The 25,143-nt window shown below is 40.5% G+C and overlaps 1 protein-coding gene across 2 annotated transcripts in view; it reads right to left on the reverse strand.

The window, feature by feature from the left end:
- Positions 1 to 25,143, reverse strand: part of LOC127359225 (synapsin-3-like) — a 115,769-nt gene that overhangs the window by 64,921 nt on the left and 25,705 nt on the right. For both annotated transcript variants that reach the window (XM_051393103.1, XM_051393104.1), the window contains exons 4-5: positions 13,076 to 13,167; positions 962 to 1,118 (exon numbers count right to left, since the gene is read on the reverse strand). In XM_051393103.1, the coding sequence (XP_051249063.1) occupies positions 962 to 1,118; positions 13,076 to 13,167 (249 nt within the window). The remainder of the gene's footprint in view (positions 1 to 961; positions 1,119 to 13,075; positions 13,168 to 25,143) is intronic.

The following is a 25,143-nucleotide window of genomic DNA, read 5'->3' on the forward strand; positions in this document are numbered from 1 at the left end:
GCAGAGTGAGAAGTGAATGGAAGATATTGCACATGTACACATACAATTTAAACCCCTTATCCAGCGATCCATGAGGTCGGAGCTTCACTACTCGCTTTTGCAAGACAGTTTCACTTTCATTTTGGCAACTCTTCCAAGCACTGTGTGTAGAAAAAGAGCCATTGTGAACTTACATTAGCTAAGCTGTGAAAATCAGTACAAAAACGTGACAAGCTAATATCACTAATGGCTGAAAAACACTAAACGAGTGGTAAATACTATTAACAGTATGTACAAAGCTATGTACAATACGTACAAAGGAAGTAAACAGGTTCGTAGTTGGTAAAAAAGGATGCACATCACTACATTGTACAAGAAGAGAATAGTTTCACCACATTAAAAACCTGTGAAATTTACATTAACTACATTCAATGTGTTCAAATATGTCAAAACAAGAGAAGAGAGCAATGAATATCCAAACCACTGTATGAAAATCTAAGTTTAATAAAGTTATGCTGCAGCTGATAACATTACATAAAATTCTTAATACCAATAAGCATCTGAGCCATGTGTCTTTTAAAGACTTTCATTCATGTGGCAGAAACTAATAGTTAATATGCTTGAGAAGCAACATGTACTAATCATGTTTCTTTCAAATAAATCCAACAGTGAGTTTTGTTACTGTCTTTTATTGAACATACTTGCTCCTTTAAACTTGTAATGTAGCTGACAGGACTACAGTCATAGACCCATGCAGAGCCAAGCATTCACAACCTTATATATTTCTCTCAGTACAGAGTGAGTAATAATGTGTGGTGGTGGTGGTGGTGGTGGTGGAGGCCACTTGTTCTGCCGACTCCAGAGACAGGTGTTACAGCTCCCTTTAATAGCCCAAATAAATCAGTCAGCCTCCGAGGGACGGACTCACGACACCTTTGTGTGGGTTAAAGTAGAGCAAACGGAGCAGTTAAAGATTGCTCACCACCCAAGGTTTGCTGCAGAAGTTGTAGATGGAGAAGAGAGAGTTGATGCTCGGGACATCGCCGAAATGCAAGCCGATCACAAGGTTCCTGAAGTCCTCTCCGGGGACCATGCTGTAGGCGTGCTGGCGGATCAGGACGAAGTCTGGCTTGAAGGACCTGCAGTAAGACAGAGATAGAAATGAGTTAGGTATAGTTATCAATCTTTAAGGAGAGTATAAACAGATTTTTAAAGGTATTCTATGGTACATTAAAGGTCGTTCAATAGAAGAGATTTCAATAGCACTAAAGATTAATTTTAAGCCACACTAGTTGCATGGATCTGGTAATAGAGATATCTGATGGCTGGTTCCCCCTTTTTTTGCTCAGACTGAAAAACTGGATGGCATGCTGATGTTAGCATTTAGCCCGAAGCACTGAGCCATTTGCTGGCAGACAGGTTAGCAGACATCCACCAGTAAATGTCCTTTTCCCAACACATATATTCATTAATAAAAGCTTTAAAAAGAATCACCCTTTCGTTGAGGAACTGACTGCTCTGGTCAGAAATCTCTACCCGTGGGCCCCTCCCAGGCCAACAGCTCTGTCGGCACATTAACACACTGTATCTGGGCCTTGTGTTTACAGCCAAGGGCTCCGTTATTCAGCGACTTTGTCGTGCTGAAGGGGTGAAGAAATGCTCCTCGGTGCACCTAATCTTTTTGGACCATCTATCCAATTAACACAGCCTAATCCTTCCTTTACAAACTGTTCTGGGAGCGGGGCCAAGCGGCCCATCAGGCACCTGGAGGCCTCATTTAAAGCAGCCCACATTTCATGTTAACACAGGAAATTCACTTTGACTGCAGTCATGTTTTACCTATTAATGTTTTCAGCTTTGATTCAGGTATTGTGCAACAGGGCATGTTTCAGATTCCTGTCATTTACTGCCCTCCAGAAATCTTTCATGCTAGCCAGGTTTTGCCTCAAGGTAACATGCTCTTACTTTGATTTCCAATGGTTTGTTTAGTTAAGTGTCTGTTAAAAGACACAATGCAGCCATTTACAATTTTTATTTGCAGAATTATACTTTGGATTTCTACTCTGCAAAGCTCTTTTCCCAAACTGTAAAATGTATCTGAATCATAGAGTATAGGTAATACATGTAAACTAGTAAAGTTTGTTTTGTCTTATGTGATTATGGCTCTTCATACAAATCTAGGATTTTCAGTCCAGTCTTTAAATAGAAAGGGCACTTTGGAACAGCCGAGTCAAATTTACAAATACAATTGCACAATTAAAGCTGCATTGATTATATTTTTAGCTGGCAAATTGTGTCTGTCTGCTGTTTGGTGCTGAGCATGTGGTGTACAGTGGGCTTATCACAGCTGGAAACAGAACCTAAACAGTAAAGTTGCCAGCTCTAAAACCAAAACAATGATCTGAAAGACGCTAAAACTACCAAACTGGAGTCGGCTGATAATTCTTTGTGTGTTCAAAATCATTTGAACCACTGTTATATAAAATACAGGTGAACAAACAGACATGTGACCAACAGCATCACAAAAAAGCTGCTAGATTACTTCAGTTAACTTGCAGACGCTGTACATCCCACATGCACGTACAAAAATATGTGTGCATATATGCAGAGGTATACACACACAGGAGGTAAAGGGCTGCAGGTTGTAGGGTGAAATTACAGCCAGGCCCTCAAACAGGCTCCGGGTCCTCGAGTGTTAGACAGCACAGACAGGACTGGCAGGAGGACTGAGGAGTGATCTGGTCCCGGCGACAGAGCGACTACAGCTGTTCCTCCCTGCTGCTGCACTCAGCCACAGTGGCAACAGACCAAAGGCTCTGCTATTTATACTGGATGGAGCTGTTTATTGAGGCTCCAGAACCAAACCAGACTCAAAAGTTCATGTGAAACACAAGTTCCTGATAAATACATGGGCTCATTTTGTATAACGTTCTGTTTCTAGCAAACACCCAAAGTTAGAGGATAACATTCTGTTTAAAAATGTCCTTTCTTGAGTTGAAATACACCTGTCCTGTCAGCCGAAAACAATGTGTAGCGCTGCATCCAAGAGAAGAAATCCACCGTCTAATCCACATCGGCTGGATTGAAAGCAGGTATGGAAGCAAGTAGGGGGTGCACCTAAGTAGAATTTCCATTATGTATTCATCTGCTAATTATTTTATTGATTAATTGTTCAAGAAAATGTCAGAATACAGTAAAATAATTTAAAAAAAAATGCCCATCACAACTTCAGAGATAGAACAGTCTAAAACCCAAACTTATTTAATTTGCTATTATAGAAGACTACTAAAACCAGCAAGCATTCCCATTTAACAAGCTGGAACCAGTTATTTTGAGCATTTTTGCTTTTTAAAATCAAGATAGTTGCCTGGGCATTCTGGGGGATTGGGGTTTTAAGAGACTAATCATGTAATCACAAAGTCCCCGGTTGAAGTCAGGCCAGGGATTTTATTGAATGTCTCAAAGGACTTGATACTCCAACAGTGACATTCATGTGTGAAAGTTTGTGTCATATATTCACAATGTAGATGTAAATTAGTAAGGACAACCTCTTATGCCTTGTTTTTATCTCTTATCATCTGTTCACTACTACAAGCTGAATTGTTCGACAGCACAGGAAGACACTAAGCGCGTGCGTGCATGCATAAACCCAGATAGACTATACCTTTGTGCTACCTCATTACCACAGAAAGGCCAGATGCAGAAGACATTCGGATCAGTGGGATGGCTTTCACCGGGCTAATGGAGTCAGTGCCCTATAGCAGCAGAGCATTACTGAGGTCTGTCACCCATTAACTTTGTTTTTCCATCTCTTCACTCGAACTCGTTCTGCCGAAGCAGGGCTCCCTGCGGGTTGTGGATTACTCTAAAGCGGCAAATCTATGCTTTACGATCCGAATCGCTCGTGCCCTACAGTCATCACTTCACGGGCGATATGCTAATGCGCCCTTTGAATGGGTTATCAGTGGTGCAATAAAGGCTGATAACAGGCACTGATCAGGGGATAGTGGAGTTATAGATTAGGACATGAGGTGGGAATGTATCCATGTGGAATCATGAGCCCACTCAACACTTGAATAGTAAATGGAGCCAGATAGGTAAAGATGCGCTGGAAAAAATATCCAAATATTCAAATCAGTGTTAAAGCCAAGTCAAATAAACCTGTGAAAACTTCAAAAAAAATCAAACTTCTTCAGAACCGTTTGTTTCAAGTGTCCTAATACTGCTGAATTTGTCTTACTTGATGTTGAGATTGTCACGCATATCTAGACATAAAATAATAGACTAATCGGTCAATACTTAAAGTGACACTGCATAACCATGCTTGATGTGTGTGTCATGGGTTGCTTAAGGGGAACAGTAGCATGCCTCAAAACATTAAAATACTTAAAGCTGCTACAATCCATATTTTTGTAGATAGATAGATACATTCTTAATTGTCCTTTTCAGGAACAGTCTGCCACAGTCTGTACATACACAAATACACATAACATTACCACAGGATAGATAGATTTAACACAACACAATTATTACACATAACAGCTCCCGGGAGGTTTTGTTAAGTAATACTATGGCAGAAGGGACGAAACTTCTGCCATAGCGAGCTTGTACTGGATTAAACGTGGTCTTGTACTGATGATTCCACAGAGCGTTATCACCAGAATCTGTTTTCTTCAGCTGTGCGGTGCATTTTAGCGTCTTTCAGTTTGTTGTTTTGGTTTTATGGACTGCAACTTTAACATTTTCGGTTGATTCTCACAGCTCTCAGAAGTGTAATTTCTAGGTGTATTAGCAAATTTTCTGGGAAAAATACCCAGTTGCCCGGCACTGAATGGCAGACAGAAAACGTTAGAGACAAGCTAGTGAACAAAGCATTTAACAGCTAGAGACACAGATATTTCCCTCAGGGGTTGGTGGAAACAGAGCTAAAAGCAGAGACAGTACTGAAATTAAATAAATAAGATGACCAGAAACACAACATCAAATAAATCATCTAAAATAGGCTTATAAAGTGATAACATTTCAGTGCTGTGTTTGTAGTTTATTTATTATATTTGTGAAAGCTGATAATGAAAGGTAGGTAATGCTGAGAATGCCAATAAACATGTTTAAAGCCAGAGAGTTCACCAACTTTTATATCAGTCTCCCTGTGAATACACTGCAAGCCTGACAGCTGTAAGACCTTTATACAATATATTGTACAACAGTGCCAACAGGATGTTTTCATCAGCATTCCTAGAGCAGAAAACTATTCAAACAAAAGACAATATGCTGCCATTTTGTTCTCCACATCCATTTATCAAATAGAATCTCTGAACTTTTAATAGGCTCCACAGGGATGTCTGAATTGAGGGGAACATTTGTCTCCATAACGGCCCTGTGCCTGGCTCAAAGGCTGGTAAGGGCCTTATCGGTCTCCCATCAGTCTGTCTCTCAATGATAAGGATAATCGGGGTAGAACTCAGCGGGAATGCCACAAATGTCAAACAGTACATACCGAGGATCAGCGCAGCACTTGTACACAATGGTGCATTGTGCTGAACTGGCTCTCCGTCATCGGAGGGAAATGCACCTTAGAGAGAAAAATCTGTGCTTTCCTGTTACGAGACACTATATATAAAAAACCCTTCAATATAGTCCCACAGAGTTGTTATTTAGGCTTCTACCAAAACATAACTCTTTCTATGGTGTAAAAAAAGAGTTTAACATTCTGGGAAAGCCACTCTCTTTCTGGGAGATGAGAATCTTGATATTACTCTCATGTCTGTATTAAACGTGGAACTGTAGCTGGGAAATGAATAGCCAGCTTAGCATAAAGACTGGAAACAGAGGGTAACAACTAGCCTTGCCTGGCTTTCTCAAACACTGAAAACTTTACATACGGGCAAACAAGTGGAAAACATTTTCAAAACAGGTTGGTTATTTCGAGTTGGAAATATAAAAATTTTATTGTTCCTCCAAATATGTAACACAGCTAGTTTAGGCTATTCAAATGATGTGACAAGCAGCATTTCCCACAATGTCAAACTATTTTTAAGATTATTTAAGTGAAATCAGTTTGAAATGTACTTGAACTTGAATGGTCAAAGTTTCTATTTCCTGACACTACACTACCACAGAGACCAGACGTTAGTTAGTTTCATCTCAATGGAGCTCTTGCTTTGTCTTTAAGGCCAACAAGGCTGCCGTTTTATTACATTAAAATCTTGCCTTGTGCAGTTTTAAAAATATAATAACTGTTGCAAATCCAAAGCAATTAAATTAATCATTTACAAGGATTGTCTTGTCATGCTTTTTGGCAGCATTGTAGCAGAGGGCTCTCACTTTTATGTAACAAAATGTTAAGTCTTGTCAAACATTAAACAAAGATATTAGCTTGGGGGTTTGCTCTAATACTTTCTCTGGCGCTCTGCTAATTTAAACTTTGAATGCTTTTGCTATATGATAAACATCATCCATCAGAAACAACGGGAGAGGGATTTTCCAAAACCCCCTCTGACCACTTTTGCAAAAAAAAAATGGACACTGTGGTTTATTTTAATTGGTGGATTGTGATTCACTTGGCTGACAGTAGGAAACAAATTAAAATGTTTGAATAAAGTTTGATCAAAGGTGGACAGTGTAAGATTTGGAAAGCACTCAACTGAAAAAGTAATCTAAACCGAGCAATACCATTTCCTTACAGTTATCATGACCTTGACTATAATGTATTTAAGAATTTTGACTCCTTTATTTTATGAAGGTTATTAAGTTACTCAAACAAATCAGACAGTTCTTTGATTGGGTTTTTTTTATTATCAAGAACTGTACCCATGGAATATATTCTGTGTGTACAGTGACTCCCTGTAGCCTAGCATCATGATGTGGTCCCCTGTCCTGGATCTATGACTCCATGTGGTTGTGGCTGCGGCTCCCGGCCCGGTGGCACCAGAGCAACCTGGCAGTGCCTCAGATCCTGGGCGGTGGCCCGGTCAGGGCTGCCAAAGCTCTGGATCGCCTCCAGTTTCGATCGCACTCCAGGGCTCATCTCCACACCACACTGAACGCAGCGAAGGTCGTGGAGAAAGCAAATAACGCACGTCAAACAACTAAAATAACAACGAGTTGTAGATTCATTGGAATTGCTCTAAAATCCAAACAGGAGAGGGTGTAACTCAGCACATCTACTAGCAAAACAAATTAGAGAATGTTTAGTTGCTTAACAGTGATTGTGTATAGGATTTGGAGGAGAGTCCCGCGGGAGGCAGATGTAATGAGGAAAGGAGCTGCGAGAGCGATAGAGCACCAAATGACCTCTGGCAGAAAGGGAAATGAGTGTTGTTAGGAGGTTGAGTGAATTAGCGGGGCCATTTGTATTCATGGCTATATTACAAAAGCAGGGACGATGGAGTGGGCCTCACGGCCCGCTGTATGCTTTCATTACAGTCACAGTGCTCCTAAAGGAAACCACCCTCAGGCCTCTTAAAGCCATGTCTGAACTCAGCGTGTCTGTGAGTGGGATTTATTTGCTCGGTAACAAGATGAACCTGTCTGAGGTATTAGGTGTTGAGGCTGCTCCAGGCAGACGGTTCCTTCAATGATTAAAATGGGCTTTCAGAGGGGTCAAGGGAAGAAGGGGTTAAGGCTTGTTTTTGTGTGTGTGTGTGTGTGTGTGTGTGTGTGTGTGTGTGTGTGTATATCGTCTCTGTGTGGTATGAACAGTAAATCAGCACCTGAGGTAACCAAAGGAGGAGTCTTGTTATGTGCTCTATAGGGATTGGAAAGGAAAGAGGGGTGGCCCTGTCTGGCTGAGACCGGTAGCTTTCGGGACAGAAAATTAAATTGAAGGAGAGGGGGAGGAAAAAAAAAAAATCAGACAAGGATCTGCTAATGTAATCTGGCTGTCTCACTCCCTCCATCTACGGGGCCGAGAACGGCGAGGAATGTGACAAGGCTGTCGGGCACCACACACACGGCAAAATACACCTATATGAACATGTGATTCAGAGTATTGTTGAAACAAATTGCTTTCTCAAACCCAGTCAGTTAATCTAATATTTCTTTTATATTTACGCCGATTGACTGAAATGCATTTGGGACTGGTGATGGTCGAAATTACACTTAATAACTTTTACACTGATAAGAAAGGAATGTACATCCATTACTTCTGGTTGCGTTAGCCAAATTTGGCTCTTGACGATTTATAATAGGACACCCTGCTGTGGTAACCTGATGGTTTGTTACACAGAATCGTCTGGGAAGCTGTCAATGGTAACTGTTTCGAAAAGGGCAGGCACTTTCAAAAAAAACTCAGCAGGTGATTGGATGACCCATCTGTCGATCACCTTCTATCACAGGCAAATTTCAACCAATCAAATCAATGGCACCGTCAATCTACACATTAACAGTCCTTCCCCTTATGAGCAAAAATGAAAAATGAAGTTTGGTATGGCATGGTTTGACTAGAGTCGTTGTTTATTGGTTATGATGCTATTGTAAGTCCAGAGTTACTATCAGTTAGACCAAACCCTTACAGCTTTCACTGATTGGTTGGATTATTGTTTTATAATGAACCATCATATCATATCTGACACCTTCAGAATTGTAATGAATGCATTTTGTAATTATAGTATCAGAAAAATAAAGTAGTACATCCATATTTGAAGGTAATAAGGGACCAAGATAGAAAGATTAGTAAAAATTAATGACTGAATGATCAATTCAAATTCTGTCAAAGTGCTGTGTATTAAGAAAAAAAACTGCCTGCTTGGCTTGAATGCAGCTTGTTTCATTTAAATTCAGTTTTAGTGTAGGTAGCAGTGTCCTCATAGGTGTAATATTGTGGGAAGCTAGTGTTAATTAGGCCCTCTAAGAGCAATACATTTCAAATTGTTTAAAACCTACACCTCACATTTACTTTTACATCCACATTTTAACCATCTAGCTGATGCTGCGACCCAAAACTACTTCCATTTAGTGCAACAGTAAAACAAGCTCAATAAGCTCCTCAGTCACCAACAGTTAACCCACTTCCCGGTATTAATCACCACTAATTAATCAACAGGTTTTATTACCCGCACCAGGAGCTTTGTGAGGATGGCAGAGGAGAGGAATGCTGCTTTGTGGCTTATCATACTTTGGCTGCTGTGATCCGTCTTTCAGCCAGACCAGCGTTCCCACTTGGAGCCGAGGAGCTCGCTGGAGGTTTTGGCAGCAGAGAGCGGAGAAGCCAAAGGGCTGACTACAGCAGTGCAGCGGAGGGACGACACGCCATAACTACTGTACCTTGTGGCGTGTCGCTCTGCTGTACTGTAGGCCGTGCATCGCGTGCCACGTTGCACGTCGCACATAGGGGTAGCAAAAGTGCATGTAAGCAGCCACTTTTAATGCCCTGGAAGCAGGAACTGGCGGTCGGGATTTGTTGCAACTTCGTATTGAGCTGTTGTTTTGGCTCATCAAGACAAACTTGTGAGGAAAGCAAAAGTATGGTAGTAATGTGAAAACCAAGAGAATGATATGATGAAAAATGATACAAACATGATGATTCGTAAGACCTAACAGTTGCATTTCGTTTCTAGATCTGGGGCCAGATCACTTTACACAGGTTCACAACCGAAACTCTATGTTGCAGCCAGACCTCTATATATATATATGCATTCTTTTTTTTTAATCAAATATATAAAGCAGTGTATACACAGGGTTCTGTTTTATATCAATTATTGTAGACTGTGTGCACATGTCTGATTTGCACTCCTGCAGTCTGCCATAAATTGATGTAGACACACCATTAACAATCTGTTTGCATGTCAATATTTATGTCTACACCACAAGTCTTTAGACCTGTAAATTACATTTGAACAAATAGCAAACAACCAATGTCAGACCAGCTGTGATTACACACAACCAATGCCCATGGCTGTGATTAATTAAAGATAATATGGGCATTACCATTAATTGATCACACGTCCCAGTCATCTGCAGTGATATGTCATCATCAAAGATCAAGAAGGTACTCAGTAATTTAGTTTATAACACTTATATTGAATGGACTCTACAAGGGTCTCTATTCAGTCTCACCATATTTTTCCATTTTCACTCTAACATATCAGACTGAGCTCCAACTAGGAGAACGTATAGACACACACTTTCATAGCAGCCTTTGTGTGGGGAAATAGCATTTGGGCCCTGGTGTCATTAAATTCACAGCCTTAAGTTAAAGCATAACTCTAGCACACACCATAAAGGCTATTTTTTCATTACCTCATCTTTATTTATATTCGACATTCATCGGTATCCTGACAGTCCAGGTTCAAAGTTAACTTGTTTATGTAGCTCTGGCATTTTGATTACAGATGCACTTCTTTTACACTTTGATGCTACGGTGGCTAAATGTTTATGCGATCATATATAAAGCTTGTTTGGATGACTGGATCTTTACATTTACACTGGCGTATTATACACATGATCGGATTACACAGCAATCACTAGATGCACTGTAATCAGTATGCATGTTTATGCCTGCTGTAAAGACAGATTAAAACTGTTTTATCACTCCTGATTCACACAAAATATATGTTTCCTGTTTCCAGAGTTTAACTCATTCTTGAGCTGTCATCCATGAGATCCATTGTCTCCATTCCACTGGATATCTTTTACCATACTACCATACAGCAGATTCATAGTTCTGTAACGCACAGCAAACATGACATAAGTGAGAGAAACCTCAGTGCATAAACAACCCTGAAACCACAGAACTGTGAGAAAATGTGCTGCTGCATGGAGCCAGCAGAGGAGAGGTGTTCAGAGAGCGTGCATTTGGACGGAGGACAGAGTACTGTGAACACAACAGTCAGAGGAAAAGCAGGTACCCGCTTTAAATACACAGTATAGTGTAAACGTGCCCGTTATACTTGCATGATCTCACACACACACACACACACACACACACACACACACACACACACACACACACACACACACACACACACACACAACACACAGATAAATGTACAGAGTGCATTTAGTTTGTGCTTGGGAAAGTAGTGTTTTGTCTATCCTGAGTCTATCTGTGGACGTATCACAACATTCTTCCGGCTGAGAATGAAACAATCAAAGAGGTAATTAGCTTTCATTAGCAACAATCTACGACAATCACAGATTTTAATCTTTACATTCTGGAGTACTTAGATATATTTTATCCAGGGAATGTTTCAGTGTCTTACTCAATAAAAGATATCAACTTTTTGGGGGTTTGAACTCTCCAGCTACAAGATCGTGTTTCTAACCACTGTTCTTCAACAGTCATCGAGCATCAGACTGCCAGCTACAATCAACCATTGTAGTGTTTGTAGTCATGTTCAGAGTCATAAACGACAAGCTAAACCGCAACAATTTGGCAGTGAATGTCAGTGTTGTGTGAACGCGGCAGCAGTCGGACCATCTGCAGCCAATTTGGCTTCTCTATCATTACAGCAATATCACCCAAAAAATATTCAACCCACACAATAACCTCTGTGTAGATCCCGACAACAGGTTGCATTGTAATATCAGCCCGTGTCTCCCTGTGATTATTCTTGCATGATTTCACACTGCGCTGCACGGTGAGGCCATTTCCGGCACAACACTGATAAGAAAGTTATTTTGCAAAACTGTGTGGAGTCGAGGCCACAACACAGATTAGCTGATTATTCCCTAAGAAGGCTAGAATGAGCACTGGTGGGCTGACACTGGATGGCATGGACTCAGTTAGCTGATCGAATGGACCAATCAGGATGCAGAAGCTCAGAATCCTGGAGTGTAGGAAGCAGAAGACTTTGCAGATATGGTATGTATGATCACTCTGCGCTCTAGCAGTGACAGTTGATGCCACGTTGGATGCCAAGGAGAGAGCTAGCTGAGGCCAAACATAACAACCAAAAAAAAAAAAAAAGACTGCTGATTTATCCAAATATTAAAAAAAAGTAAATAACCAAACAAACAAACAAATAAAACAAAAGAACTATCAATTTAAAGATACAGACAGACTCATTTTGACTTGTCATAGTAGGAAAAGCAAAAGTATTGGCTCTGCTCTCTTCAAGTGCTCCAGTAAGCAGTGACAATGAGCCAACATGAACAATACCAGGACCCTGAAATTAATTTTATTATTTAAACCTGTGCTTTTACTACTGTGATATGTCAATATGTCTTCCATGAAAAAAATTATATTTAAGTGATGCTGCATACAGTTTAGCAACAGTGTTGATTAATGATTTAATAGTAATCCTCCCACTCCCAAATGAGTCATATGAAAAGATATGATTAATTTGACTTTGCTGGAAATAGGAAGCAGCTGGGGGCTGCAAAACACAACATTGGCCATGTTTCCAAATGTACTGCAAATTCTAACTGAAGAACGAGTAAATCGGAAAAAGAAAATATGAATGAATGCATGTTTCCATCCACTTCCATTATATGGTTCATCGAGATAAGCATAAGATAAGTAGATGGTGCCAATTCTCGGGAGTCTGAAGTCATCTTTGCCACCCAGATCAGCTGATCATCAGCCAACGTCACAGAACAGAGCAGTCTATTTAAATACACAGCTTCACTGGTCTAACTGCTGCTGCTATCTGGCCAGAGGCCACTTCTGCCACTGCAAGATGAAAAGGGTTTTTTTTTACACTTCAGATGCACCTAAATGACCCAAATGCTCAGTAGCTAGCCAGAAATAGCATAGAAATTACTCATGTTTTGAGGTTGATGGAGACAGCTAAAACCCCTGGTTGTTAACATGCATTATGCAATATGGAATAGCATGATGGTGATGACATAAAACGGTGCTCATAAGTTTAAGAGGTGACAAGATTAAATATTTTAAATCCTTCTGTTTTTAACATTGTCACACTAATTTCCCACCAAGGCTGAAATAGGGTAAGAAGTCTTTTTTTTGTTTCCCCATGCCATAATCACATTACTGCCTTGATTTCTCTGAGTGCAAGCAATGTTATATATACACAGTCATGCTCAATGCCACTGAGAGAAAGAGTCTTTGTGCAGGCTCACTGAGGCAGATTACAGATTGCGTGGGCAAATGCGTCAAAGGACTCAAGCTCCTTTTCGCCCTCGAGCATCTTACCTGACCACTTTGGTGCCACCTTTGTTGACCTGCATGTCCACCATACATCCAGAGTTAACGTAGGAGGCCAGGTTGATCTCTGAGAACTCCGCCTGGGGTACACAAGGAATAAACACAACCTGAGATTAGAAGGTACATTCTGCACCAACATACTGAAGTTCACGTTTGTCCTCAGTAATTAGACTTCCTGACTCAATACTCGGATAAACAAAAGTTATTTACAAGGTAATTAGTGTGCCATTGCTATTCCTCATACTAATTACTCTTCAACCATATGGATTTCCATATGTTATTCCACACAACTCTTACTGCACTGTTCCCAGGACATACACAAAAAATAAATGTAATTGTGCTGCAAGTTGCTTTGACTTTTCTTTATTCAAGCATGTTTCAGTTCCTTGAATTAAGCAAATGAATGGCTATAGGCCACGTTTATTTGGAGCTGGAAACATTTTCCAGCACTTTTGAACCCTTAACCCTTTATTTTTTTACACAACTTATTAGTTTGTTTTTAGGTATCACATACCGTTTGCCCATGATTGGTTAACCAGCGTTTGAAGCTGTTGGGCTTATGCACTTTAAGGGCTGTCACTCTTTAATGTTAAATTTGATTGCAACAGAATTTGACAATGTTGTACATACAGCCACATTGCACATGTGTATAATATCCCATACAATTCTGCCCACAGTCGGCACTACAGTACATTTGTTGTCCTCTCCATAATGGTCTGTTACTAACACTGAGCTCGGCATTGGTTTCAGTTCATTTAGGTTAACATAACCAACCATACTAAAATAATTCAGGGATAAGGGTTATAATCATTCTGTATTATGGTGTGAATTCGCTAACAGAGCATGCCAACTTGGATTCATGTTTTCTCCCTCCTCACGCTTTCCTCTGATAGGCTAATGTTAAGACCTGCTTCTTGACACTGGGTAACCAATCAACAACTAAACTGTAACTACTGTAAGATACACTTATTGAGGCAGTACATTTACTTTTAAAAAATGTATTTATTTATTTGTTTATATATTAGATTTTTTTATATATTTAAAGTTTTTATATATTTAGAATTTTTTTTTTTATTTGTGTCCAACTGACACATGTGGGAGGAAACCGAAGCACTCGGAGGAAACCCACACAGACACGGGGAGTAACACGCAGGAAACCTCCATTCAGATGTCACTGTTGGATGTGTCGCTTGTCCTTTTCTTCCTCAAACCGAGGAAGTGGCGAGCTCTTTTCCATAAAGATGGCTTCTTTCTTTTCTCCACAACCTTCTCACCAAAGACTTCAGGCTCTTCTTCCTCACGTTCGGGATCCTGTACAACACAGAGGGACTCTTCTTCCTCACGTTCAGGATCCTGTACAACACAGAGGGACTCTTCTTCCACTAGTTCAGCGTCCTGTGAGACAGTAGGGGACTCCTCCTGCTGGCACACCTGGTCTGTCAACTCTTCCATGAGTTGGACAGTTTCTGTGGGGAGAACCTGACTGCCTTCTTTCTTAACCTTGAGGTTAGCAACAAGTGCAATGGTTTCTGAGGTCTGCTCATGGAGTTGGATTTTCATGCCTTCCAACTCCATAAGCAAACACTTCTCCCTCTCAAAGGCCTCTTGTTGCAGGAGTTTGGCCTCCTGCTCCTTTTTCTGACAGAAGGCGTCCAGCTGACACCTCGTGCTTTGAACCTCCTCCTTGTGCCGTGACGCCTTGATTACATAAGCCTTAAGCACCTCGAATTCCTGCTGAAGGGTGACATTGACCTGTTCTTCGGCCTCCATGTCTTTGTCATACCTTTGCTGGATCTCGTCGTGTGCATGGTAGACATATGTGTATGCCTGGTGGAGCTCATTGTATGAGGCAGTGAGCTTCTCGAGCTCTCTCTGAGTTTCCCTCTCCTTAGCCACCATGTACTCTTCGTGCCTCCACTGTTCAGCCAGCTGTCTTTGCATTTCCTCAAGTTGTTGGCCAAGCTGGATCCTCAGAGTGTACTCCTCATAACCTCTGACTCTTTCTTTTTGGCATACATCTGCCTGCTGCTTACTCCAGTTCTTCTCTTTGTGGACCTCATTGGTCAAATACTGAACCTGGTCCCAGAGAATCTTGTTTTCATTGGTCTCTGATTCCAGATTGGTGGAGAGCTTAGTGATCTTCTGCTCCTGAGAGGAATGGTGTTCCTTTTCTCTTTTGAGCTGAGTTTTAAGCTCCTCGACTTGTCTGACAAGGGCCTCTTTTTGGGAGCCACCGAGAAAGCTGGAAATCAGATCCCTGGTCCAGTTGTAGGGGCCCAGAACGGAATAACGCAGATTTAAAGCCATGGTGTATTGCTGTTTGAAGTTGTAGTGTGTCTTACAATGCTATATCACTTACTGTGAGGTTTGAAATTAAATTACTTTGTTTTAACACGTCTTACGGTATTTAAAGACCCGCTGATGACATCACACTTTGAAACTACTGCTTTGATGTTACTTTGAGGTTGCCCTGCCCACTGTTCCCCTTAGTTACTGTTGCTATGGCTACTAAGTGTTCCATTCTAGCACAAAATGTTATGACTATGAAAGCATTCCAATTTCATTTTTTAATAATGCCAATATTAGGAAAGACGTCCTTCCTCAGCGTGTATTTTGGCAATTTGACAATCAAAGTGGAATTAATAATAGGTTATCACAACTGGCACAACAAGTTTTGGTTCAGATCCCCAGTGGGTATTTCCCTTGTCATAATTGTATACACTGCTATTCTATGATTAAGGGGATTATATTCACCAGTCTGGTTTTGACATCAAGGTCACATGTAACACTAAAAATGTGATTTATCTGTTAAAATGCAGATGTCATTTATATTACGAATGGAAAATTAAACCAGAGTTAAAAACCAAGATCTGTGAACAGTGTTTTATTCGTAATCATGATGTTAAATCAACAGTGGCTAAGAACTTAAACAGTCAGGGCGCCTGGTTAGCTCAGTCGGTAGAGCTGGCGACCCATATATGCAGCGGCCCAGGCTCAAATCCAACCTGTGGCCTTTTGCTGCATGTCATCCCCTCTCTTTCTGCCCCCCTCTCCTGTCTATCTCTCTCTCTGTCAAATAAAGGCATAAAAGGCCCAAAAAATAATACTTTAAGAACTTAAATAGTCAAAACCACAGCTTGAGTGAACTACATTACATGGGCACAGACAGTGAAGATGCCACAGAGAGGTGGCAATAGGGGCAGAATCCCTTTCCAGAGGGAGATGTGTTGGATACACTTCCTTGATACGCTCATTTCCAGTGAAATGAATGAAGATATTTCATTTGCTTGCTTCTTATGAAGTGTTTCTTATGAAGAGTGTATATATATTGGTTTGTTTGGTTTTTCAGGTATTTTGTATCATGTGACTGCCTGGACAGGGTGTAGCTCCCCCTGTTGGGATGCACTTGTGCGGGTTGTGAGATTCATTCAACTTTTTCATAGTAATTAGACTCTTTCCCACAACATCAGCTGTTTCTCCAGACAAATGAATGCAGGCAATTCAGTTTAGCATGACATTTTCATCAAAACTTGCTGCATCTTTCACACATTATTGATATTATTCAGCTTTTAAAGCCAGTCCAGCCATTAGTGACACAATGCAGTTTAGCTCCAAGGCATTACTCATATTCCTTCCGCTGCTTTTTAATACAAATTAAAGCTGAAAATTCAGTTTAGTGTCAGCTTTCACCCTGTGCTTTCATTTCAGATGACTTTTCATGTGATCATCTTCATCGTTTGAAGGAGGTATCGGCCGTTACGTCGCCATGCGCCACAGTGGCGATATTCAAAATCTCATGATCCAATCAGTCACTATTTTGGCTTGCAACCCTTTAAATAAGACTGAGGAAGAGCATTAGCTTGAAACATCACATGGGGATATGCTAATAAATTGGCTGTAAGGGAGTTACAGTATGCAGACCCTTCTTTCATATTTTCAGGCTTGTAACCCTTTAAAATCAAATCCAATCAGACATCATTCAGTGATGTTGCAGCAATAAAGCCAGAAAATAAATAACATTAGAAATATCTTTCCTACAAAGATGAAAAATAAAAGGCAGCAAAAGTTCCTCCAACCACCAAAACAGTACAGACAATAGATTTGATAGATAGAGGTTGACTTCATTTTACTGCATTTGCTCAGCAGAGAAAAAGACAAGAGTCAGAGAGAGTTGGTGAGAGTAGGCAAATTGAGTTATCCCCAGTCTGTGGCCTCCAGGACAGTGAGAGTCTTGTGAAAGGCCGTAGCCCAGCTACCTAATGACTCAGTCAAACTCCCAGATACACTCAAAAGGAGGGGCACAAGTTGACTTCTGGGAATGGACTTTCTAGATGGACAAGGACTAGAGAGGGACAATTCAATTTTACTGCTAATGATTGTCACAGCAGTCGAGAAATGTATTGATGTGAATGCTCCCGACCAAATGTAGCACTCCTCAAATAAACTGGTCATCTGCTACATGAGTGATGGTGTTTTCACAAAAAGGTTTTCATTTAAATTTTGGAAATTCAGTGTGAGAAATAAATGTTTGTTTTTAAGTCAGCTGATGTTCATTCTAGCATCTTTTATGTATGTTATCATGTATTATAATACATTGTCAGAATACCGTTACTGTAACTCCAAATATATCCTTAAGAGCAACTTACTTACACATGATGTAGCAGAGTACTTCTACAGGGTGTGTCAGTACACTGTGATGTCACTGTTTGGTGTGGTAACAGGTGCAACAGATAATAAAGTATTACCAAGTGGCTTATGAATGATTGTCTCATAAAGGACATCCAGTAGCTGTCTACACAGCAAAGTCATAAAATTTTGGCTACAAATATACTTGAATGTGAATGTGAACTGAATGTGTAAGAAGTTGTTCTTGACTGTGGCCTTCTGTCTGAAACCCTGCTTCATTCTGAACACGCTTTCCATATTTCCTCAGAGGGGCAGTGGAGGTAGCGTATTGCTGGGGGCTGTGTGACTCACAGAAAATGATTTCAGTTCATCTAACGCACTGTTGGATCGCTTCATGTTCCCCTGACAGGGTCCAACCTCAAGGCTGCATCATTGTAAACTCCAGGTACAGAAAGCCTTAGAGGGATCCTAAACAGCAGCCAGTTGACCTCAGACATTAAACCCTGCCATTTGCTAGTCTTCACATCACTTATAAGTATGAGGAGTGACACTGATGTAGTGGATTTAATGGGCCCCAAACAAGCAGCCTGCTGACTCTCTGTGGAAAAACAAAAATTCAATTTGACATGACGCGGTCGCCTCCCAAACACAACACTACAAAGAGAACATGGCTGCATTTTGTTTGTCTGTGAGTACTCTGAAACCTGAGTCAGCAATGGACCAGATTCAATCATTTGCTCCCTCTCAACACTGCATAAAAGGAGTGCTGTGTTTAAAAATGAGATGTTACTCAAAGGAAAAACATAATCAAATGGACAGTGATGTCCTTAGATGTGACAAACTGAGGCCGGTCCTGACTTGACTATTGTAATTGCAATCAGTGTATCATACTCAACAGGCTACATCTAAAGAGGTTATTACCAATTTATAGCTTGACTATAGTTTTTTATGCAATCAAAGTGATCTTTATTAAAGTAATCTTAAAATGTTTAGTTTATTTGGGCTTAACAGAATAATTAATGCTATTCAAATACTTCTCATCGACACTCGAGGAGCAAATTCCTTCTCAAGAGGACATATTGCATTTTGGACTGAAGTCCTGCACACATGTACAGCACATGGCTAATACCACACGGCAGTCATTCAATTAAAGAAATATGTTTGTGACGGAGAGGCAGGTCGATGGATTCACTTTGGACTGGCTAGGTAAATAAACAAACAAAAGCTTGATCATACAGCATGTAACCCTTTGCAGTTGGTTTGCATTTGTATTTGTGTGAACTCAAAAAACTCAAAAAGTTCTCTTCTGACTGTAAAGATGCACAATGTCCGTTTTTGTCAACTGTGTAATTTGAACAATGTGACTTTTGACTTTTTCATGCTTAAAAGTTGATGTTCTAGCTGTAATCAATAAGTTTATATTAGAAATGAGTCAAATGACAATGTGTGATGTGAGAGGTGTCTGTCATAGTTAGCAAACTACAGAGAGTTATCGCTAGCAGAGCTGAGCATGTTTTAGCTCCTTGTTTTGGTTTTTTATAGCCTGTGACTCTTCTGTCTTGGTTCAGTCTCTCTTATGTCCTTAACCTCGTTTTCAGCGGTGTAAAAGCTCTCATACGTTCACAGTCTGCTACGTGGCAGCATAGAGACAAAGTTCACTACTAGCTAACAGAGCATTTAGCAGCTAGAGAACAAGAACTCCCAAGGAGTTGGCAGTGACTGAAAACAATGCTAATATTGCTCCGCGTCTGCTGAATGTGTAAATAGGCAACTGTTTGTTAAGATGCTAGGATATCCACTTTCCAAGGTAATAGTATGTCAGTATTGTGTTTGTGCTCGTTGTGCTGCCCCCTTGTGGCCAAAAAATAAAAATATTAATGCAGATATAAAGAGTAAAAGGCAAACATAGCACAGACTTGAAGAGGCAACTACACTGGAAAGTTCAAGAGAATATTTTTAATTAATTTTGTTTGTTTTTGTTTAATATTTTGTGATTTGCGCAAAAAACAATACACAGTACACATTGAAAAGCTGCTTGAATGTCAGACAGCTCATAATTAGCTCATGCTGTGGCTCGCACAACAAAAACCTGCAGTAAGCTGCTTTGCTTTGTAGGCTTCCGACAGGCAACATATAGATCAGCCTGCAAAAAGCCAACATGGATGCGAATGGAAGCAAATCCTCCATCTGACCCTCTACTCAACCCTGCTACTGCCAATTTGCATAGTAAGTTACGTCAATTGCTCATACTGCGATCATCATTTGATACTTTAAGCCTGCTTTACCAAGCTTTACATGGGCTTTTATCTACATGAAAAGGAAGTATTATCAGCAATATTCTCTCAGAGATAAATTTTCCTTTCATCCAGCTCTGTGGCCCATGTAAACTCTGTATGGGGGAGTGAGTTGGTTTTGAAAAGAATGTGCCAACGTAACGAAACTGGGTTTTTTTGCCAAGAGAAAAAAAAAAAAAAACACCCACCTCTTTTATATATTGTGTTGCACTCTCAGAGGAAGAGCAGGGGGCGAGTAAATGCCGTAATCTTATTTAGGGGACAACGAGGCGCCACTCACACTCAATGTGCCTCAAGGACATGCACTTGGCTCCTTTCATTTTCTCAGCTCTTCTCTACTGATCCCCACCTCTGAAAGAAACATCTGTGTGCTCAGCTGCACATGCCTCGCTAACACACCCAAAATGCACACTCAAACACAACTACACATCCTCCATCATTGCATCTCCAAAACAAATCCCATCCCAAACACAGGGGCCTACGTTGACTTTTGCTGCGACCAGATAAAACCAGAGTGGGCAACATTTTGGCAAGGGCCGGGCATTCCACGCCATCTCTGATTGGCTGGTTTTGGGTAAGAGGAGTGCTAACAACCACTGTCATTGGGCAGTAATGGATGAAGTGGCTGGTGTAGGGCACAGGCCCAGAAGCCAGGACAGGAGGCTTTTCACAGCGCCATGGTTACCATCACGGTAACACATTCAGACACTTGTCTTGGAGCAGCTCTTGCCCTGGGAAAGGAAAACAGGAAGTGATACATGGGACAACTGCCTCCAGAGCTGATTCTTCTCATCTCAAGAATAGGTTTCAGCCAACTTGTTAGGAGGAACAGAATTATAGAAGACAGTATGTTTGCGATTAGGTTCAACCTTGTCTCAAGCTGAATTTCTCTCCTTACTGAGCTCGTACTTCTGTTGTTCCTGCAGTTTGAGTGTCTGCCAGCCATATTCACTCCCACTGCTCACTGCTAGCTAATTGGTTTATTTACAGTAATCCAAGCAAACTAGAAATGTAAAATACACACACTCCTACCACAGGAGAACAGCCAATGGAAAAGCTTCCATTAATAAGTGCTGGATCACTGTGTTGCCAAAAACTGTATTGTCTTCAACAGGACCTCCACTTTTTTTATTTATACAAAAATGGCACACAATCTGCAGCTTGGAATAATGATATTTCATATCTGACAAAACACTGTAGAGTAAGGCACTGGTTTAGCTTAGCTACAGAAATGTACGGGCAAGCCTCATTTATCCCTGCAGTGCTACATGCACTCTGTCCTGACTGCCAAGCCATGTGAACCTGTGGACAGTACAGTAAACACCACTTGACAGTAGCTCATCTGGAATCTTTGCGGGTATTTTTAGATTTGGACTAACCCGTGTCACTGAGGTTCAGGTGGTTAAGGTGCCTTTTGTTTCGTCATGAGTCAAACTGTAAACAGGCCTGTGGCAAAAACAGCTTGGGAAGACCAGTCAAGCTGTTCTTCAACTACAGTCTGCAACAGCAGCAGGATAACAAGCTAAATGTTCTAAAGAAAATGTAAATGCACTGAAAACACTGTAAAGAGGTTTGAATGTATTCAAATGTTAATGCATTGAAGGGGAAATACTACATGGGAGTTGAAGATTGAGTTTAAGGTCAGTTTAAGTTAAAGCAAATAGTTTGAATTGCCAGTTGAAGTGTAAACATTGAAAGGAGCAAACATTTCAGAGTAATGGGTGACAGCATTAGAAATTTCCGTTTGAAGTTGAAGCCCTGTAGGCAGGTGAGTGGTCAGTTTGAGCAGTAGTAACAGCTTGTGAGTAAATGTCAAACGCAGCTGAACTGTCAGCTGAAGGGAAGAAAGTGTAAGTTGAACTGTCAAACAAAAACAGCTGTAATTTCACTTTAAGCACTAAAGACAGTTGAAGTGCGCACACTGTAAAAAAGGGGAGTACGTGTGTGTACTGACCCTGACAACAGTAGAAATGTCAAATAAGTAGTTTAACTACAAGCTAAAGAGTAAGAATCAGTTGAAATGACACTTGACATGAAGACATTGGAAGGTTTGAAGTCAGTTAAAGAGTAAGATATGAAAGCAGCTAAAATATCATTATAATCCATTAAAGTAGTGAAATTATTGGCTAATGAGTGAGCACTGAAAGTTTCATTCAAGATAATTCAAGATTAGAAGGAAATATGCCAAAATACAAAACTGATGCCATTGCGATCAATTGTAGAAAACATTAAGATTCAATATTAAAATGGAAGCGAGCAGTTGAATACAATGTATTACATTATTATTAGAATGATTTTATATTATTATTCATATTTATGTCATTGTATTAAATTACATAATAATAGAGGCAGGGTTTACAAAGAGCCAATGATGATACAATAAGAAAATAGATGTTCTTATAACTGTTAATACAGATCTAAGCCATAATTAACCTTACTAAATCCAAATTCTTATTATATTCCATTATATTCCCTTTAACACTGACCTGGTTCCAGTGATAGTTGTTCTTTTTTTATTTTTGGTCCCGAGTGACCAAACTGAAAATGTAAAATAAAAATTGTTTTTAGTTTCAATGGGTAAAAACCTTGACTAAGTAAGACCTGGGTGAAAGAAGTAGCTGTTCATTTTCTCCTGGATTGTAATGCATGCTTACAGGAGAATTAAATGAGGTAAAGCTATTCAGTTTTGTGTACAAATGTGAGGAGAGAACAGGCTGTAGTGATTTGATTTGAAGTCGCAGGGCAGACTTTTCTGTTGACCACCTCTGAATTTTCAGAAACTCTTGATAAGCTTGGTTGAATCGCATACTGATGCAATTGAGAGGTCTGAAGTACAGTGGACCATTCATACACCACAGAGAAGTATTTGCCGCTAATCACTACCACCTTGTACCACAGTGAAATAATCCATTGAGGCACTAAATGTTGAAATCCAAGACAGATGCTAAATGCCATAGGGCAACAGAAGGCATGAGGGCAGCTGGGTCAGTCAGATGTCGGCAGCGAGTACCAAACCAAATCACCCGTCTAGAGTAAGTTCGACCCAGATGCCCTGTGTCATGTGCAAATACCAGCCAAAAAAGGGTACGGATAACATACAGCCAACTGCCTGTGAGCTGCCATGACTGCAGCAGAAAGGAGTGTGGACAACGCTGAGGTCATGTGCCTGCGGAACAGATGTTGCCCTGCCCGACCCAAACCACACATGGTCCGGCAACCCAGAAGAACCTCCCCTTATTCTTTCACAAACAACAGACCCCTTCAAATTTAACTGCCTAATGTGTCCAATTGTGTAAATTGCAGTGTTTATGACTTTGCGGGGCTTGTGGGTAGCAAACAGGCAGTTCGTCTGGTAGCCTTTTGTTGGGGGATTGGAGCAGGTGTTCAGGCATTTTTCAAAATGGACTGTCACAATTCTCCAAGTGCAAAGTAGGGTGACGACTTTCAGTGCACAAGATCTCAGCTCAAGAGGCCCTCGGCTTGGCACTGCCACCACTCTACACACATCCCAAATACTGCAAAGACATACAAAAGGCAATACAGGCGATACCTAATCCCCTAAGCTCCAAAGATCTCTGGAATGTGTCACTATTCTTAATGAACGCACCAAATCTCTGGGTCCAAGTGTAAAGTGGCGAACATATGTGTCCGGATATCAAATCAGTGGTGGTGTCGGTGTTCCTAAATATCTTCAGCCACCTACTGTGAGATAAAACCCCCTGAGGAAAAATCTATTTAAAAAAATAACGCACAAGTGGATCAGAAGCTGGGGTAAACCTTTAAAGTGAGACTGTGAAACCTTTGAAAGGAGTAACACAATTTTCCTCTCATAAATGAGAAGTTATACTTTTATAAGAGTACTTCAACAATAAAATGCATCATAAAACCTCAAAGCAGTCTCAAAGTAGTGGACAGTGTTGTGTACTGGACACAATAAATATGCAACAGGAAGCTCAAAAGCACTGGAGGTTTTTCAAATTCAAGTTCCACAAAAGGCCACTCGATTTTTACAGGCTAATATAAAACACGTTTTGGTCTCTATAGCTAATATCCCCGTTCATGTCAACTGTATGGGGGGAGAATTTTTATATTACTCACCCAGTTAAATTATATTAAGGCATAAAGTTATGCGTATTTAAGGCTATGGTCAATTTGAGTGACAGGTGCGGTCACTGGCGGCCTTTAATTCTACAGTCTACGGTGCTAATGCTATCATAGCTGAACTTTGATGACGAACATGGTAAACATAACTTAATATTAGCATTAACTATCATTGTGGGCATGCTGACAGTAGCATTTAGCTCAAAGCACCTAAAGCTGCTAGCATGACTGTAGACTTTTACTGTTTGAACTTTTACTGGGACATTATGGTAAAAAAAAAAAAAAAGAAGAGCTGCATACCAGAGAGAAAACTGTATGACAGTATTTTCATTTTTACATTTTTTTATTATTATTGTTTTTCTGGATCTCATGATTTAAATGAGTCACAGGCTCATGATATATGAGCACTGGCCTGATGTAACTGCACATCAACTCCTCCTTTAAACCACAAGGGATTAACTGAGAGTGAGAGTGAAAGAAGTTAATATACAACTCCCAGCTGTAGTCATGTTAGAGAGACCTTTTTGTGTTTGGTTCAGAAGTCACGTGTCAGCTATACACTCTTTACTGGCTGTGTTTTTAATTTTGAATCAAAAGAAATTATGCTGTTATACTAATCTGACTATGAGGATCACTTGGCATGTTTTTGGCACTCAAAAGCATGAAGAACTACAACTGAACATATTTCATCACTTTGCAAAAAAGCAATGCCTCCAAGCCTGGTTTTATTAGTCACTTAGGAGCACAAAGAAACCACCACCGGCGCTCCTATGAGCATCTGTTTAGCGGATAAAAGGCGTTACCCGGTGGACACAAGACGTCAGGCGTCTGCCAAATGTAACTACAAAGTGGGTCATGTAAATGAGAGGGAATGATCCGCAACAATGGGCTCGCAGATCTGCTGTGGGGAAGGTACAGGTGGCGGGGCAGCCTTGCTGACAGATATTAGATCGAAGAATCAGAGCCGCTCTCTTTCTCTTTCATACATACTGGCATCAGGCCTCCCCACCACAGCATCACATGCTGTTGTGAGCC

Source organism: Dicentrarchus labrax, unplaced genomic scaffold, assembly GCF_905237075.1.
Source record: "Dicentrarchus labrax unplaced genomic scaffold, dlabrax2021, whole genome shotgun sequence".
Classification (NCBI taxonomy): Eukaryota; Metazoa; Chordata; class Actinopteri; family Moronidae; genus Dicentrarchus; species Dicentrarchus labrax.